The sequence below is a fragment of the Stegostoma tigrinum genome, chromosome 3, assembly GCF_030684315.1.
Source record: "Stegostoma tigrinum isolate sSteTig4 chromosome 3, sSteTig4.hap1, whole genome shotgun sequence".
NCBI lineage: Eukaryota > Metazoa > Chordata > Chondrichthyes > Orectolobiformes > Stegostomatidae > Stegostoma > Stegostoma tigrinum.
The window spans coordinates 51529474-51548396 of NC_081356.1; the positions used below are offsets into that span (position 1 = coordinate 51529474).

Here is an 18923-nt window from a genome sequence, read left to right on the forward strand (position 1 = left end):
CTAATACCAGGTAGTGTGTAATGGCAACAAAATGTGAGGCTGGATGAACACAGCAGGCCAAGCAGCATCTCAGGAGCACAAAAGCTGATGTTTCGGGCCTAGACCCTTCATCAGAGAGGGCAAGTAATGGCAAGTGAGTTTCCTTCCTCTCATGTTAATTCTCTTACCACTTCTCACAGACAACTCTGTCCTTTTGAACTAAATCAGTTTGTTCAATAGTGGCTCAACTGAGCCACTTTTCTTGAACATTGAAGTATCCCATCCACTCCTGAATACCTGGTGTAGACAGTTCTTTTTCAGAATGTAAGTGGTGGCCCTGCTCCTGGCCCAATAGAAAGCTTTTTTTTTCGAGTTCTGGATTCCTTCAAAAATTTTGCTAATTTTCAAGATTGGCATTTATATGTATGTGGAATGATAAAGATCCCCTTATCACAGAATACACTCTGCAGAAACTAGTTATTCAGTCCAACCAGTTCGTGCCTATAGAGATGGTCATCCTTCTTGATCAGTTAATCAGTGCAATCATTTTCCACTTCCAAAGCAATCACATTCCATTCCACTGACATGGTAATCTTACTTCCGCGATTTACTTCAACCATGCTCAGTGGCAGCATTCCACTCTCTGGGTAAAATTAGTTTATTCAGAACAGGCTATTTGATGTGTTGGTGACTTATTTGACAGTCTCTGGTTATGCTCTTTCTCGCAATTGAAAATGTTTCCTACGCATCTACTCATTGGTTTTTCATAATTTTGCAGACTTCTAATAAATCACCTCTTTCAATTTCAAGTGAAAAGAAGCAGAACCTGGTTAATCATTTCCCAACCTCACAGTTCTGTTGTCATCCTTGCAAATTTTTATTGCGCCTTCGCGGTGCTTCTATACCGTTCTTCGAAATACGATGACCTGTGTTGTATGGCACATATGATCTAATCAAGGTTAGATACGTTTCGCACGTTCGAATATGTCCTTCTAGAAATGTCAGTGCAAATTTGCAGTTTTTATGCCTGCACGAGCCTGCCTATGTTCGTACTCCCAGATCCTTGGGATTAGACATGAGTTAGGAAGCATGGACTGGGAGCAGTTGTTCCATGGTAAGGGAACTATAGACATGTGGAGATGGTTTAAGGAACAGTTGTTGGGAGTGATGAGTAAATATGTCCCTCTGAGACAGGCAAGAAGGGGTAAGATTAAGGAACCTTGGATGACGAGAGCGGTGGAGCTTCTAGTGAAAAGGAAGAAGGTAGCTTACATAAGGTGGAGGAAGCTAGGGTCAAGTTCAGCTAGAGAGGATTACATGCAGGCAAGGAAGGAGCTCAAAAATGGTCTGAGGAGAGCCAGGAGGGGGCACGAGAAAGGCTTGGCAGAAGGAATCCGGGAAAACACAAAGGCATTTTACACTTACGTGAGGAATAAGAGAATGGTCAAAGAAAGAGTAGGGCCGATCAGGGATAGCATAGGGAACTTGTGTGTGGAGCCTGAGGAGGTAGGGGAAGCCCTAAATGAGTTTTTTGCTTCTGTCTTTACGAAAGAAACCAACTTTGTAGTGAATGAAACCTTTGAAGAGCAGGTGTGCATGCTGGAATGGATAGAGACAGACGAAGCTGATGTGCTGAAAATTTTGTCAAACATTAAGATTGACAAGTCGCCAGGCCCGGATCAGATTTGTCCTCGGCTGCTTTGGGAAGCGAGAAATGCAATTGCTTTGCCACTTGCGAAGATCTTTGCATCCTCGCTCTCCACTGGAGTTGTACCTGAGGACTGGAGAGAGGCAAATGTAATTCCTCTCTTCAAGAAAGGAAATAGGGAAATCTCCGGCAATTATAGACCGGTAAGTCTCACGTCTGTCGTCTGCAAGGTGTTAGAAAGGATTCTGAGGGATAAGATTTATGACCATCTGGAAGAGCATGGCTTGATCAAATACAGTCAACACGGCTTTGTGAGGGGTAGGTCATGCCTTACAAACCTTATCGAGTTTTTTGAGGATGTGACTAGAAAGGTTGATGAGGGTCGAGCTGTGGATGTGGTGTATATGGACTTCAGTAAGGCATTTGATAAGGTTCCCCATGGAAGGCTCATTCAGAAGGTCAGGAGGAATGGGATACAGGGGAACTTAGCTGCTTGGATACAGAATTGGCTGGCCAACAGAAGACAGCGAGTGGTAGTAGAAGGAAAATATTCTGCCTGGAAGTCAGTGGTGAGTGGGGTTCCACAGGGCTCTGTCCTTGGGCCTCTACTGTTTGTAATTTTTATTAATGACTTGGACGAGGGAATTGAAGGATGGGTCAGCAAGTTTGCAGACGACACAAAGGTCGGAGGTGTCGTTGACAGTGTAGAGGGCTGTTGTAGGCTGCAGCGGGACATTGACAGGATGCAGAGATGGGCTGAGAGGTGGCAGATGGAGTTCAACCTGGATAAATGCGAGGTGATGCATTTTGGAAGGTCGAATTTGAAAGCTGAGTACAGGATTAAGGATAGGATTCTTGGCAGCGTGGAGGAACAGAGGGATCTTGGTGTGCAGATACATAGATCCCTTAAAATGGCCACCCAAGTGGACAGGGTTGTTAAGAAAGCATATGGTGTTTTGGCTTTCATTAACAGGGGGATTGAGTTTAAGAGTCGTGAGATCTTGTTGCAGCTCTATAAAACTTTGGTTAGACCGCACTTGGAATACTGCGTCCAGTTCTGGGCGCCCTATTATAGGAAAGATGTGGATGCTTTGGAGAGGGTTCAGAGGAGGTTTACCAGGATGCTGCCTGGACTGGAGGGCTTATCTTATGAAGAGAGGTTGACTGAGCTCGGTCTCTTTTCATTGGAGAAAAGGAGGAGGAGAGGTGACCTAATTGAGGTATACAAGATAATGAGAGGCATGGATAGAGTTGATAGCCAGAGACTATTTCCCAGGGCAGAAATGGCTAGCACGAGGGGTCATAGTTTTAAGCTGGTTGGTGGAAAGTATAGAGGGGATGTCAGAGGCAGGTTCTTTACGCAGAGAGTTGTGAGAGCATGGAATGCGTTGCCAGCAGCAGTTGTGGAAGCAAGGTCATTGGGGTCATTTAAGAGACTGCTGGACATGCATATGGTCACAGAAATTTGAGGGTGCATACATGAGGATCAATGGTCGGCACAACATTGTGGGCTGAAGGGCCTGTTCTGTGCTGTACTGTTCTATGTTCTATGTTCTATTCTCGCCTGTTTAGATTTCCTCCCCCAGAAGGCATAGTCCTTTGGTGAAGGATCCATCTGAAACTCGGTTTGCATTTCTTGATTTTTGTTGTCGCAAAAGCTATTTCGAGCATCCCTTCCGAATTTTCTGGGGCGACGTTTTTCCCCGGTAGGTTGCGCTGTTAACATTTCTTGAAACCTGCATCGCGAGGCGTGCGCTGGAGTGGTTCGCGCGCATCGGGCCTGGAGTTGGGATCGCGCAATACAGGCAAAGTTTGAGTGGGAGAAGATAGTTTTCAGAACCGCAAACCTTCGGGTTTCATTACTACAGGCGATTTTGCAAACATTTTCCTAAGAGCACCACCAGATTTGTATTAACTCAGCCGTAACTTAGAGTTTTACCCCCATCGCTGCGTTTTTAGAGATTTGATTTTGAGTAATAATTCAGGGGCATTGTATAAAGGGTTTTTTCTCCCCTTCTCGTGGTTCTGTGGTGCCTCCATTGGGAGTGGAGGACCGTTTGGTCTCCTTGGATGAACGCGACGAAATCGTTCTTTAAAAGACAACTTGGTGCAGTCTGCATTTAACTAAGGAGTGATGTACAAAACTCTGATGAAGTCGAGACTTTTTGGAAAACATTTCGTGCTGATTTTGTTTCTGTGGTGCCCGCTTATCGGAAAGATTTCAACAGGTAAGGATTTTAAAACAGGAAAGGCAGACAACAAATTTTAATATGAGCAGAGAAAATAATAGATGTTCAAACGTGAAACGTCTCGTATCTTCCGATTTACCAAGTAACAATAAATCACAGAAAGCCATTTGGTCCGTTGTGCTGCTCGTAGTGTTTGGAGTTCTCTGCAATAATCCTCTCTACCCCAGCCCCAAAAAAAGCTCCTGTACCCAAAATGCAGAGTTTGTGATACACCAATAAAAATTAAGCTATTTATTTGTAAAATGTTTGCGGCAAGAAATATACGAAGTTTTATTTTTGGTTGTTTTAGTTTCTTCCTGGTTTATGTTTTTGCAACAAACAATGCTGGAAAATGTGAACTCATATAAATACTTCTCATTTCCTGTTCCCCCTTGCCGAATGCATGTTTGGAATCAGGAAGCATCATGATTCACGTTAACAAATGATGCAGTTGTTTTCAGAAATTGCTAAACTCCGCGATTAACGTTTGATCCGTTTGTGATTTACATTTTCACCAGGTTTCTGTTTTGTATCACAAGGAAAGGCTTCGTTATTTTTTCTTATTTGAGTATGGCTGCAAGAGCTTTTAGCACCGAACGGATGAACTGATTGCATTCATTTGAGGCTAATTTGTTGGAAGGATTTCCTGTACTTAATTTAACTAGGCAGACGTTGATTGAGGAACATTCTTACCGTAAGTTTGGCGGGGGTTGGGGTGTCCTCAATATTCGATATGTATGCTTTGGGGATTCAATTTTGGGGTTGTTAGGCAGCAACACATTTCCTAATTTGACATTTTTTTGAAACAATTAGGTATGCGTTGGAAACTAGAAGATGTAAGTGAAGTAACTGTATTGGATGCCTGTACATTGCCTGTTTTGTTGACTGATAGGGATAACTGTTTAATTATACCGTACTACTGCATACGACTATGGCCGGTCAGTCCCTATGCTGCAGATTAAACTGCATAGGTTAATCAATTACATATTGAGAGGGATGCCGTCCTTGCGAATTCTTTGTCGGCCCTTCGAATCCATCTTTCTTCTCAGCAGGAGGCAACAGATGCTTACGTTTCCAGTTATTCAAACGGCAAGTTTGCGGAGTTCTACCATTTGGTACTTCACGGCGGGAAGCGGGACCAGAAGCGCTTGAATTTGTACCGTTTAGGTGCATTTTACTTTCAGTTGTTCCCTTTTGAATGTATGAATTTCAGACGATACATTTGTTGGGGAGCAAGACGTACGAAAAGAGACCAAACGCTTAGCTCCCTATGCGATCACCAACGTCGATTCGGAACCGCAGACAGCCATAAACGGGGAGAATAGCGTCTGAAATGTTGTGAAGGCTTTCACTGAAGCGTGTACTTGGCACTTCTGATTAGGGATAACTTTACAGCTGTGCTTAGGCAGGATATTCCTAGAAATACGTCCAGGGAGGTTATTTGGGTGGAACTGAGAAATAAGAAAGGGATCGTCACCTTATTGGACTGCACTATAGATTGCTGCAATAGTTAGCAGGAAATTTAAAAAAAAATGTAAGGAGATTGCAGTTATCTGTAAGAATAAAAGGTTGTTATGGTAGGGGGTTTTAAGTTTCCAAACATAGACTGGGACTGCGGTGGTGTTAAGGGCTTGGATGGTGAAGAATTTGTTCAAGTGTGTACAAGAAAATTGTGGATGTACTTGCTAGACAAGGTGCAAGAGTTGTCATGCTCTTGGGAAATAAGATAGGGCGGCTGACTGAGATGTCAGTGGGCGTGTACTTTGGGGCCAGTAACCATAATTCTATTAATCTTTTAATACTGATGGAAAAGGTTAAACTGGATCTAAATGTTAATGTTCCAAGTTGGAGGAAGGCCAATTACGAATGTATTAGGCAAGAACTTTCAAAAGTTGATGGCGGGGGGGGCGGGGGGGGGGGAGCAGACAGAGTTGGTGGATATGAGCAGATAAATGGATGGCTGGAAAATGGCAATGCTTCAAAAATGAGATAACGGGAGTCCAGAGACGGTATGATCCTGTCAGGGTGAAGGGCAAGACTGGTAGGTGTAGGGAACACTGGACTAGAGAAATTGAGGTTTTGGTTGAGAATAAGAAGGAAGCAATATGTCAGGTACAGATAGCAGAGATCAAGTGAATCACTAGAAGAGTATGAAGGCAGGATTTAAGAGGTAAATAAGGAGGGTAAATAGGGGAAATGAGACAGCTTTGACAAATAGGGTTAAGGAAAATCTGAAGGGATTCTACAAATACATTAAGGATAAAAGCCGTAACAGGGCTCCTTAAAGTGCAAAGATAATGGGAACTGCAGATGCTGGAGAATCCGAGATAACAAAGTGTCGGGCTGGATGAACACAGCAGGCCAAGCAGCATCTTAGGACCACAAAAGCTGATGTTTCGGGCCTAGACCCTTCATCAGAAATGGGGGAGGGCGAGAGGGTTTTGAAATAAATAGGGAGAGAGGGGGAGGTGGATCGAAGATGGATAGAGGAGAAGAAAGGTGGAGAGGAGACAGACAAGTTAAAGAGGCGGGGATGGAGCTAGTACAGGTGAGTGTAGGTGGGGAGGAAGGGAGGGGATAGGTCAGTACGGGGAGGACAAACAGTCAACGGGGCAGGATGAGGTTAGTAGGTAGGAAATGGAGGTGCGGCTTGAGGTGGGAAGAGGGGATAGGTGAGAGGAAGAACAGGTTAGGGAGGCGGGGACGGGCTGGGCTGGTTTTGGGATCAGTGGGGGGGAGGGGAAATTTTGAAGCTTGTGAAATCCACATTGGTACCATTGGGCTGCAAGGTTCCCAAGAGGAATATGAGCTGCAGTTGCTGCAACCTTCGGGCGGCATCATTGTGGCACTGCAGGAGGCCCAGGATGGGCATGTCGCCTAAGGAATGGGAGGGGGAGTTGAAATAGTTTGCGAGTGGGAGGTGCAGTTGTTTATTGCGAACCGAGCGTCGGTGTTCTGCAAAGCGGTCCCCAAATTGGTTTGCCCAATGTAGAGCAGGCTACAACAGGTACAATGGATGCAGTGTACCACGTTGGCAGATGTGCAGGTGAACATCTGCTTGATGTGGGAAGTCTTCTTGGGGCCTGGGATGTGGGTGAGGGCGGAGGTATGGGGGCTAGTGTAGCACTTCCTTAAAGTTCAGCGAGGCTGCCTATGTGTGGAACTGTAGGCAATGCGGGAGATAGTAAGTGAGTATTTTGCATCACTGTTTACTGTGGAGAAGGACAGAGAAGACAGACAACGTGGGGAAATAAATAGCGACATCTTGAAAAATGCTCATTTACGGAGGAGGTGGTACTGGACGTCTTAAAATACAGGATTAAGGATAGGATTCTTGGCAGCGTGGAGGAACAGAGGGATCTTGGTGTGCAGATACATAGATCCCTTAAAATGGCCACCCAAGTGGACAGGGTTGTTAAGAAAGCATATGGTGTTTTGGCTTTCATTAACAGGGGGATTGAGTTTAAGAGTCGTGAGATCTTGTTGCAGCTCTATAAAACTTTGGTTAGACCGCACTTGGAATACTGCGTCCAGTTCTGGGCGCCCTATTATAGGAAAGATGTGGATGCTTTGGAGAGGGTTCAGAGGAGGTTTACCAGGATGCTGCCTGGACTGGAGGGCTTATCTTATGAAGAGAGGTTGACTGAGCTCGGTCTCTTTTCATTGGAGAAAAGGAGGAGGAGAGGGGACCTAATTGAGGTATACAAGATAATGAGAGGCATAGATAGAGTCGATAGCCAGAGACTATTTCCCAGGGCAGAAATGGCTAGCACGAGGGGTCATAGTTTTAAGCTGGTTGGTGGAAAGTATAGAGGGGATGTCAGAGGCAGGTTCTTTACGCAGAGAGTTGTGAGAGCATGGAATGCGTTGCCAGCAGCAGTTGTGGAAGCAAGGTCATTGGGGTCATTTAAGAGACTGCTGGACATGCATATGGTCACAGAAATTTGAGGGTGCATCCATGAGGATCAATGGTCGGCACAACATTGTGGGCTGAAGGGCCTGTTCTGTGCTGTACTGTTCTATGTTCTATGTTCTATGTTCTAAAATGCATAAAGCTGCATAAATCCTTGGGACCTGATCTGGTTTATCCTAGAACTCTGTGGGAAGCCAGGGAAGTGATCGCTGGGCCCCTTGCTAGGATATTTGTATCATTGATAGCCACAGGTACGGTGCTGGAAGACCAGAGGTTGGCTAATGTTGTGCCATTATTTTAAAAGGGTGGTAAGGAAAAGCCAGGGAACAATAGATTGGTGGGTCTGATATCAGTATTAGACAGGTTATTGGAGGGAATTCTGAGGGACAGGACGTACATGTGGTTAGAAAGCAGTCTATGATTTTCTGATGTTTTATAATTATCTTCCCTGTAATTTTCTACATTTTTGATTGATGTACCATCCATAGTTCATACTTATGCCCTGAAGCCCAATTCCACATCACTAAAATGCAGAAAAGAGCAGTAGTCCTCATATGCTCCCCCACCCCACCCCAGGAACATCAGTGCACATTCTCCCTCAGGTTTGAAAAACAACTATATATGGCTACTCTTTTTTTTATTTCCCTGCCTTACACCTTCATATCTACATTGGCACTGCCCCGTAAATCGGATAGCTTAATTCTGCTAACATGTTTATGATGTGATACTCTGCCAAATACCTGTTGAATGCCCATTCATGCCTCATTAACCCTCCTAGTACCTTTATGATTGTCAAATTTTGATTTAATCTGTGTTAAAAATCCCATTTTATCAAATTAATTTAATGGGGGGCTGCATTTAATAAAAGATTTTTAAATGAAAAGTTTGCTTTTTTGCAAGATGGTCACAAAACATTTGAAAATAAAACAAATTGTTAACAGTTATTTCAAAAAGCAACTAATTATTCATTGGAGATCAGAGATAATGGGAACTGCAGATGCTGGAGAATCCAAGATAACAAATTGTGAAGCTGGATGAACACAACAGGCCAAGCAGCATCTCAGGAGCACAAAAGCTGATGTTTCGGCCCTAGACCCTTCATCAGAGATGCATTTGGACCAACTGATCGGTCTAAGTAACGTAACTTTATTTTAGACATTGCAAAAAAAACAGGGACAAATTATTTAACAGCTAGAGGACTTGATTGACCTAATATTAAGAAAACTAATTGTAAATTATATAGAAACAATAAATGTGGTTAAATCACAGAAACAGAAGCAAAGAAAATAAGCAGGAGTAGGCCATTTGGCACTTCAAGCCTGCTGTGCCATCCATTATGACCGTGGAATCGTCACTTCAATAGTCTGTTCCCATTATTCTCCAATATCCTTTGATCCCTTCAGCCCCAAATGTTACATCCAACTCCTTCTTGAAACCATGCAGTGTTTTGGCCTTCGCTGCTTTTGTGGTGACAAATTCCATAGACATCAAACCTGCAGACCGTATTCCAGGTCTGGTCTCAACAAGACCCTGTATAATTACAGCAAGATGTCACTGCTGCTATGCTCAAATTGTCTCACTGTGAAGGCCAAGATGTCATTTGCCAACTTGACTGCTTGCTAAACCTGCATGATAATCATCAGTGACTCTTGTATGAGGACACCCAAATCTTGTTGCACGTTCCCCTTGTATTAAAGCCATTCGTGTTGAAATCTGCCTTCCAGTTTTTGCTGCCAGGGTGGATAATCTGACTTTATCCACATTATACTGCAGGTGCAGTTCATTTTCCCACTCACTCCGTGTGTCCAAATCACACTGAAGCATCTCTGTATCCTCCTCTCAGGCCACCTTCCCAATCAGCTTTGTGTCATCTGCATATTTGAAGATATCTATGTTATTAATACATAGTTTGAATAGTCTTAGCACTGATCCCTGTGGTATCCCACTAATCACTTCCACCCGTTTGAAAGAGACCCTTTTATTCCTGCTCTTGTTTCCAGTCTGCTAACCAATTTTCTATTCATTTCAATGTACTGACCCATGTCCTTTAATTTTATACCTAATCTCTTACGTGAGACCTTGTTGAAAGTTTTTTGAAAGTCAAATGAATCATTTGTACTGGATCTCGTTCATCATATCTATTAGCTCCATCCGCAAGGAATTCAAGTTGATTTGTCAAGCCTGATTTCTCTTTCAGAAATCCATGCTAATTCTGGCTGACCTTGCTACTGTTTTCCAAGTGCTCAACTATTAAATCTTTTATAATGGACTGCAGTATTTTTCCCACTACCAACATCAGGCTGACCGGTCTATAATTTCCGGTTTTCTTTCTGCCTCCTTTTAGTGGAGAGATTACACTAGTTATCTTCTAATCTAAACAAATTGTTCCAGAGCCTATGGAGTCTTGAAAGATGATCAACAATGCACCCAGTATTTTCAGGGCAATTATTGTGATGTGGATTATTAGGCCCGAGGGTTTTAATGGCCTTCAGTTCCATCAATTTCCCTGCCACCATTTCCCTAATAATACCAATTTCTTTCAGTTCCTCCCTTTCATGAGAACCCTGTGTTCCTCAACATTGCTGGCATGTCATTTGTGTCCTCCTTTGTGACGCACGTCAAAGTATATGTCTAATTGGTCAGTCATTTCTTTGTTCCCCTTTGTAAATCCTATGTTGTTGACTGTAGGAAAACTGCATTTGTTTTCACCAATCTTTTTCTCTTGCCATAACTGTAGAAACTTTTGCAGTCAACAATGAAATAATCAACATAAGACAAGAATTACAGTGACTTTTTAAAATAAAATGACTGATGGATCATTTCTAATTTATCAGAACTGCAACTTTCATTGAGAATAAGTGCTATTGAGAACAGCCAGAGAGGATGGGTGTCACAAATGTTACAGTGAAACTTTTACTTGAAAACTGAACTTCCCATGAGTCAACTTCAGCCAGGCGTGTAGAGCTACACGTACATAATGTTAAATTGAGGCTGGGAGAAAACATGAATGGGAAGGGAAAATACTATTTTTGTTTCTTGAAAGCAGTTTGGAAGGTTTGTGTTTCAGATTTGAATTTAGTTGTGGCCTGACTTCTTTTTAAACATATTAAATATGTGCAGAGAAAAAAAGTAGATTTACAGATGTGTGCTGTTATTGCAGGAGATTTGTGGACTATGCAATGAACAATATGGACTTTTTTTTGCCTTTTGGAATGTTATTTCTGCAGTTTGTAATCTGATATTGAGTGGAATTGAGTATGTTCGTGGAAGAAAAGTCCCTTAAAAGGTTTGAAGTATGTCATAGGAGCTTCCATTGGATTTGCAGTAGTAATTCTGTTTTCCAACTTGCAGAAAAATTTGTAAACTTGAAAAAAATTAATTATTCTAAAGCTGAATATGTTTTCATTTTGAATTCATGAATTTCGTAGAAAAAAAACATAGGGTAAAAAAAAATAGAAGAGCTAAGTAAAAAAAAGAACATTACAGCACAGTACAGGCCCTTCGGCCCTCAATGTTGTGCCGACCTGTCATTCTTCTTTTAGTAGCTTTTTCTTTTGATGCGCATCAAGACCAAAACTATAATATATATCAATATAATTCAAGGAAAATATTTTTAAAAATTCCATCTGCGAGTTGTGAGCAGTTATTTCAGACTCCTTAATTGACTTGGCTTATTGATTGTGCTTGTGGACCATAACAAAATAGGGAGAGAAAATTGTATATGACTGCTAAAGTAACTCAATTTCTTGTGCTAGCCAGTCTCCTCTAGGCGTCTAGCTTAGGACTTCTTACATTGAATTAGGTGAGAGGTAGACTTTAGGAAGTTGGTCAGACTCTGTGTCACACAACATATCAAGGTACAAATATACAAAGTTTTACACTATTTTGCTTTGGAGTTTTATTTAAATCATTATTGAAATTTTTGTGAAGGATAATTTGGTGTGTATACATGTATATTGTACAGGCACTGATGTACTCAGCCGATCAGAGAGAATGTCATTGATCACTGATTTATATGCTTCATGAGCATAAAAAAATCAGTTGGAATCCTGCTTGAGTAACTATAGAGTCATTGAGACTTCGATCCAAATCGTACTTGCTGACCAGATATCCTAAATTAGTCTAGTACAATTTGCCAGCACTTGGCCCATATCCCTGTCAACTCATCCTCTTCATATACACATGTAAATACCTTTTAAGTGTTGTAATTGTACCTGCCTCCATCACTTACTCTGGCAATTCATTCCATACTCACACCACCCTCAACAAAAAATGTTGCCCATTAGATCCCTTTTAAATCTGTCCCCTGTCATCTGAAATCTATGCTTTCTAGCTTTGAACTCCCCACCTCCACCTCCCCCACACCCCCAGTCCGCAGAAAAGACCTTGCCTATTCACCCTATCTGTGCCTGCTAAGATTTTATAAATCTCGATAAAGTCACCCCTCTACCTCCGACGCTCCAGGGAAAATTGACCCAGTTTATTCAGTCTCTCCCTGTGACTCAAAGCCTCCACCCCGGCAACATTCTTAGATCTTTTCTGAACCCTTTCAAGTTTCACAACATCCTTCCAATAGCAGGGAGACCAGAATTGGATGCAGTATTCCAAAAGTGGCGGAACCACCGTCCTGCACAGCTGTAGTATGACCTCCCAACTCCCACACTCAATGCACTGACCTATAAAGGCAAGCATACCAAATGCCTTCTTGACTATCGTGTCTATATGGGACTCCAGTTTCAAGGAACTGTGCACCTGCAGCCCAAGGTCTCTTTGTTCAGCAACACTCCCCAGGACCTTACCATTAAGTGTGTAAGTCCTGCTCTGATTTGCCTTTCCAAAATGAAGCACCTCTGATTTATCTAAAAATTAAATTCCATCTGTGAAAAACACTACATAGGCCAAACCAGAAGAACACTGATAATACAGATACACTAACACCAACTAGCCACCAAGATACACGACCAATCCTCACTTGTTTCACTACACACAGACAATGAGGGACACTAATTCAACTGGAACAGCACATCCATAAAGGCACACCAGGGAATCCCTGGAAGCCTGGCATTCTAACAGGAGCTCCATAAATAAACACGTTGAATCAGAACCTGTGTACAAATTATTGAGAAACCGAACTGGAAGTGGTATCAAAGACCCCAACAAACTGAGGCATATAAATAACAAGTGGGACAGAACACTGCCACTTTACTGGAGGTGCACTGACAATGTTACCTAGCAGGGTAACGAAACGTTTGTACCCAAACTCACCAGCTTGCCAAGCATGTCTACAACCTCATCCAAAACCTGAGTTACAAATCTTCTTAAAAACTTTAAATGTGATTTTTTTAAGATGTCACTATTTATTTCCTCAGATTCTCTATCTTCCCTATTCACACTTGCTAGAAAGTAGTCTTGTTTTTTTCTTATTTTATAATTAAGATCAAGGTGATGCAGAAATATTATGATAAAGGTAGGTAACTACTTAATCGCTGATTGCTGAGAGCACTGAAAGACCTATTTAAACTATTTAAAAAAACATCTTCAGCAAATACTTTGCTTCAGAGATCTTTGCTCAACTGCAGGTATTATCAATTTTCTGGATTGTTTTAAGTCATGGGTTTTGCCTTGCTTTGTGAATTCGTCATGACCACATAATATGCTCAGTTTTAAGATTTTGCAAATAATTTGTCGCTGGGTCTATGCAATTTACCTACAGTTTGAATACGTAAGTTACATGCAATATTTTCAACTTGTGAGTACTCTTTCTGAAAGGTTTGGCATTTTCCTACAAAACAAAAGTTAACTTTAATTTAGTTTAACTTTCTTCCTTCTGCTGGAGCATCCTTTTGAGAAAGGTCTGTGATCTTTAACTGCTAAAAGTATCTGGGTCCAAAATGTCTCCTGTATTTTGTGCATTCCCCTTTTAATTTCTTCAGCAAAAATCTTCTCTTGAAAAATAGGACCTGATCTAAAGATCATATAAACTTTTCACTGCTTCTGTTAAAAATGTCCAACACTAAGTTCATTTTAAAATTGAATTTTAAAACTGAGGAAGTTCTGAGAAAGGGTCACTGGACCTGAAACGTTAACTCTGATTTTTTTTTCACAGATGCTGCCTGACCTGCTGAGCTTTTCCAGCAACTTGTTTTTGATCCTGATTTACAGCATTCACAATTCTTTCAGATTTTAACTGGTCATTAATTTCACTTGCTGCTTGTGGGAAGTTGAGCGTGTTGAATAGACATACAGAATTGCAGATGCTCAAAATCTGAAATAAAAAACAGGGTGCTGGAGAAACACAGCAGGTCCAGCAGCATCTGTTGAGAGAAAACAGAGTTAATGTTTCAAATCCAGTACATTACAATTGAGCCCAAAACGGGAGAGAGAAAGAGAGCGAAAGAGAGGGAGAGAGAGAACTGTTCTGAAGATACGACCAGACCTGCTGAGTATTTCCAGCAATTGCTGTTTTTGTTTCAGACATTTGCAGTTCTTTGATCGTTTTGTCATTTTTCCATTTTATTTGATTGCATTTTTTTAAGGAGGTGACTAAGTGTTTGGGTGAAGATAGTTGAATTGAGGTAATCTGTGTAGATGTCAGTTAAGCTTTTGACAAGTTCTTGCATGATACACTGGTTGAGAAGGTAAGAGCCCATGGGATCAAGGGCAATTTTAGGCTTGTGGCAAGGATAAAAGGATGATGGTTGAAAGTGGCCTTTGTGACTGGAAGCCTATATCCATTGGCATTCTGTTTGGTGCAATTGTGTATTTTAATGATCTAGACACAAATGTTTGGGGTTTGATCAGTAAGTTCATAGATGAGATGAAAATTGGTGACGTGACACTTTTTTTATTCATTCATGGAATGAGGTCATTGCTGATTCTGCAGCGTTTATTGCCCATCCCTAATTACCCAGAAGGCATTGATGAATCAACCACATTGCTCCGGGTCTGGAGCGACATGTAGGCCAGACAAGGTAAGGATCTTTACCTAAAGGATATCTAGATGGGTTTTTCTGACAGTGAAGAGTGGATGTGAGTTTGCTCGCTGAGCTGGAAGTTTTCAGACGTTTCATCACCATTCTAGGTAACATCATCAGTGAGCCTCTGACGAAGCGCTGGTGTTATGTCCCGCTTTCTATTTATCTGGTTAGGTTTCCTTGGGTTGGTGATGTCATTTCCTGTGTTGCTGATGTCATTTCCTGTTCTTTTTCTCAGGGGACGGTAGATTGGCTCCAAATCAATGTGTTTGTTGATGGAGTTCCGGTTGGAATGCCATGCTTCTAGGAATTCTCGTGCGTGTCTCTGTTTGGCTTGTCCTAGGATGGATGTGTTGTCCCAATCAAAGTGGTGTCCTTCCTCATCTGTATGTAAGGATACGAGCGATAGTGGGTCATGTCGTTTTGTGGCTAGTTGATGTTCATGTATCCTGGTGGCTAGCTTTCTGCCAGTTTGTCCGATGTAGTGTTTGTCTCAGTTCTTGCAAGGTATTTTGTAGATGACGATTGTTTTGTTTGTTGTCTGTATAGGGTCTTTTAAGTTCATTAGCTGACAGCGGTCCCCAGAACATTATCTGGGTCTCTGGATTAACAGGCCAGCAATAATACTACCAGGCCGTTGCCTCCCATAGCATGGAGGAAAGCCTTCGAGTACAGGATGATATAGACAAGCTGGTCAGATGGGCTGAACAGTGGCTAATGAAATTTAATCTGGAAGAGTTTGAGGTGGTACACTTTCGGAAAACTAACAAGATAAGAAATTAAGTGAAGAATGATCGGATCCTATAAAGTACGGTAGATCAAAGGGGCCTTGTAGAGGTCCACAGATCATTGAAGGCGACGGAACAAATGGATGAGGTGATTGAAATGTATAAGACATTGGTTATAGGTTGGAATACTTTGTTCACTTCTGCTGAGCACATAGTAGGAAGGATGTCATTGCTCCGGAGGGGTTAAAATGATATTCAGCAGGATGTTGCCTGAGGTGAAGAGAGAATAGATAAACTTGGGTTGATTTTCCAAGAGTAGGGAAGGCTGATGGGCAACCTGTTTGGGTTATACAGAATTTAGGAGGGCCATTGATGTGGTAAATAGCATTTTTTTCCCCTTAGTAGAAGTGTCAACAACCTGGGGGCAGAGATTTAAGGTAAGAATTTAAGAGGGAATTTGAGAGGAACAGAAACCATCTCATGGCTGGATGTCTGGAACTTGCTGCTTGAAAGAGTGGTGAAGATAGGAATCCTGATGACATTTAAGAAGGATTTAGATGAACACTCAAAACCGTAGCATACGAGGCTGTGGGCCAAATGCTGGACAATGGGATTAGAATTGATATGTGTTTGATGGCCAGTGTGGGCCAGATGGATTGAAGCACCTCCTTTTTACACTGTAAGGCTCTGTGACTCTGCCTTGTACATGTGAATTCCTCTTTAATTTGACAGATACAAGGTATCCTGAATTGTGCATGTTGCACATATCACTAATCTAAGTTTTTGATTGTGCTGTTTCTATTATGATCTTAAATTTGTTGATTACATTTTATTTGTCATTTTTATGCACTCCATTTATATTATGCCCAAGACACACTTGTGAAGAAAGCATAGTGATTTTGTTGTGGAACTAGTAGAATCCAGAGACCTGAAAGTATGATCCAGTTCACATGACAACAAAATGTGAGACTGGATGAACACAGCAGGCCAAGCAGCATCTCAGGAGCACAAAAGCTGACGTTTCGGGCCTAGACCCTCTGGGGGTCTTTAGAAGGGTCTAGGCCCGAAACATCAGCTTTTGTGCTCCTGAGATGCTGCTTGGCCTGCTGTGTTCATCCAGCCTCACATTTTGTTGTCTTGGATTCTCCAGCATCTGCAGTTCCCATTATCTCTGATCCAGTTCACATGGTTGCGTTCACATCCCACTGTCGCAGGTGAGGCATTTAAATCTAAGAAATTAAAATGTATCTTGAATAAAAGACTAAGTGTCAATGGTAATAATGCAAATGCTGGATTGCTGCAAAAACACATATGGCTCACCTCTGATTTCCTTCAGGAAATGATATGTCATCCTTGATCAATCTATCCTTGATACTAAATTTTCCACAATATAGTTGACTCTTAACTGCTTACAGATGTGCACTACATTCTGGGTCTGATATCTCGTGAATGAATCCATGAATAAAATTTGCCAACGTCTAATTTCCTTTGCAGCTTAACCTAACCATGTCTCTACATTGAGTTCCTATTAAGGTCAGACTCTTCCTTTTATTTTCTGTCATTTAAAAAAAAACTCTTGACAGTATTTTAGTCGATTAGACTCTTTTTGTTTAATTCTGAATGTGTGCAGTATTACAGTTTTGTTGTCTAAACCACTGACTATAGATTCAGTTTTAGTATTTGACATTTTTTGTTTCTTTTATATCAACATATTCATAGGGAGTTGAATCTTACTCATTTCAGCCATTTGATTAAACATAATCAACTTATGTAGTTAAATCTTGGAATGCTGCTGAGGGAAATGAAAGATATCCATATTCTTGGCAAAGATATCAAATGTCAAGTATGCACCTCTCCTGTGCTCCATTTAGATAACTTGATACAAAATAGAGAGCTGCAGGCTGTCCAGTTAGATTTTTTTTCCCCACTGAATTTTGCATGATAAGAATGTTGTGTCTGTTAATGAAGAATAATTTGAAAATTTAAAAATTACTATTGATTTGATGTAGCAGTGCTTGGCAGAGCTCTTCGGTGAATTAATACTGCTTGGTACATGTCGAAAGCATTGATGTAAGCAAATGTCAGATTAAACAAGCTTTTCTTGGATATAGTTCAGATTCAAACCAATGGTTGTTAATCAAAGTAAGGCATTCCCTTTTTGTGAGGTATCTTACCATGAAGAATGTAGAAATAGTTTCTCAATGAAATGCAGTAACATACAGCAACATTCAAGGGAGAGTAATTGGATACCTGTCATAAATGATAACATTCTTTAACCTTTGAACTTCAGTTTTGCTTCATGACAGTAGTACTGATGAAAGAAAAGCATATTGTTAAAGGAATAACCTCTTCCATGACTATTTTCCTACAAGGCTAGTCTTTAGGGATGTGTTGATGCTAAGTCAGCAATACATGCTTGGTCTCTCCTGAATTTTGCTGAAAAGCTCCTGGTAGTTTGATGAGTGTAATTAAGAGCAGAACAAGTAGAAGCTACCAGCTTGCTAGGCATTTCTGTAGTACAAGAGAACAGGTTAAAGGTAAGGGAGAAACGATCATGAATTGGTGTAGCTCTGTTTCCATGCTAGCAATTAGCATAGCACCATATGTTTAGAAAAATTCTCTGACCTAGATATGCTGTATTTTAGTCTTTGCTTTAAGTCTTGATTGTGGAGCATACTGTCTGATCTAACAAGGAGGTAAACTAAATACAAATCTGCAGGAAAGGCAAGGTCAGCTGCAGGGACAGAAAACATCAAACAGATTGGAACTAGGACAGAGCCCTGATCCACTCCATTCTTATTCCTGAACCTGTTGGAAGTGGTGCCACCAAATGATATAGTACAGTTGATAATGTCATGAAAGGACCGGATGAGAGTGAGATTGTTGATCTGTGGCTGAAAATTAATAATTAATAGACACATATTTTATGTGATAAACATATGGTTGATAATGGAATAGTGTAGGTTAGATGGGCTTCAGATTGATTCACAGGTCGGTGCAACATCGAGGGCCAAAGGGCCTGTACTGCGCTGTAATGTTCTGTGTTCTATTTTCAATGTGATAGAACATAGAACATAGAACAGTACAGCACAGAACAGGCCCTTCAGCCCACAATGTTGTGCCGACCATTGATCCTCATGTATGCACCCTCAAATTTCTGTGACCATATACATGTCCAGCAGTCTCTTAAATGACCCCAATGACCTTGCTTCCACAACTGCTGCTGGCAACGCATTCCATGCTCTCACAACTCTCTGCGTAAAGAACCTGCCTCTGACATCCCCTCTATACTTTCCACCAACCAGCTTAAAACTATGACCCCTCGTGCTAGCCATTTCTGCCCTGGGAAATAGTCTCTGGCTATCAACTCTATCTATGCCTCTCATTATCTTGTATACTCAATTAGGTCCCCTCTCCTCCTCCTTTTCTCCAATGAAAAGAGACCGAGCTCAG

General features: G+C 41.5%; 1 protein-coding gene across 4 annotated transcripts in view; it reads left to right on the forward strand.

Annotated features, from left to right (window-relative positions):
- The first annotated feature begins 3408 nt into the window (after window positions 1–3408).
- Window positions 3409–18923, forward strand: part of ror2 (receptor tyrosine kinase-like orphan receptor 2) — a 362545-nt gene continuing 347030 nt past the window's right edge. For all 4 annotated transcript variants that reach the window (XM_059644595.1, XM_048528079.2, XM_048528080.2 and 1 more), the window contains exon 1: window positions 3409–3855. In XM_059644595.1, coding sequence (XP_059500578.1) covers window positions 3762–3855 — 94 coding nt within the window. In that variant the 5' untranslated portion in view covers window positions 3409–3761. The remainder of the gene's footprint in view (window positions 3856–18923) is intronic.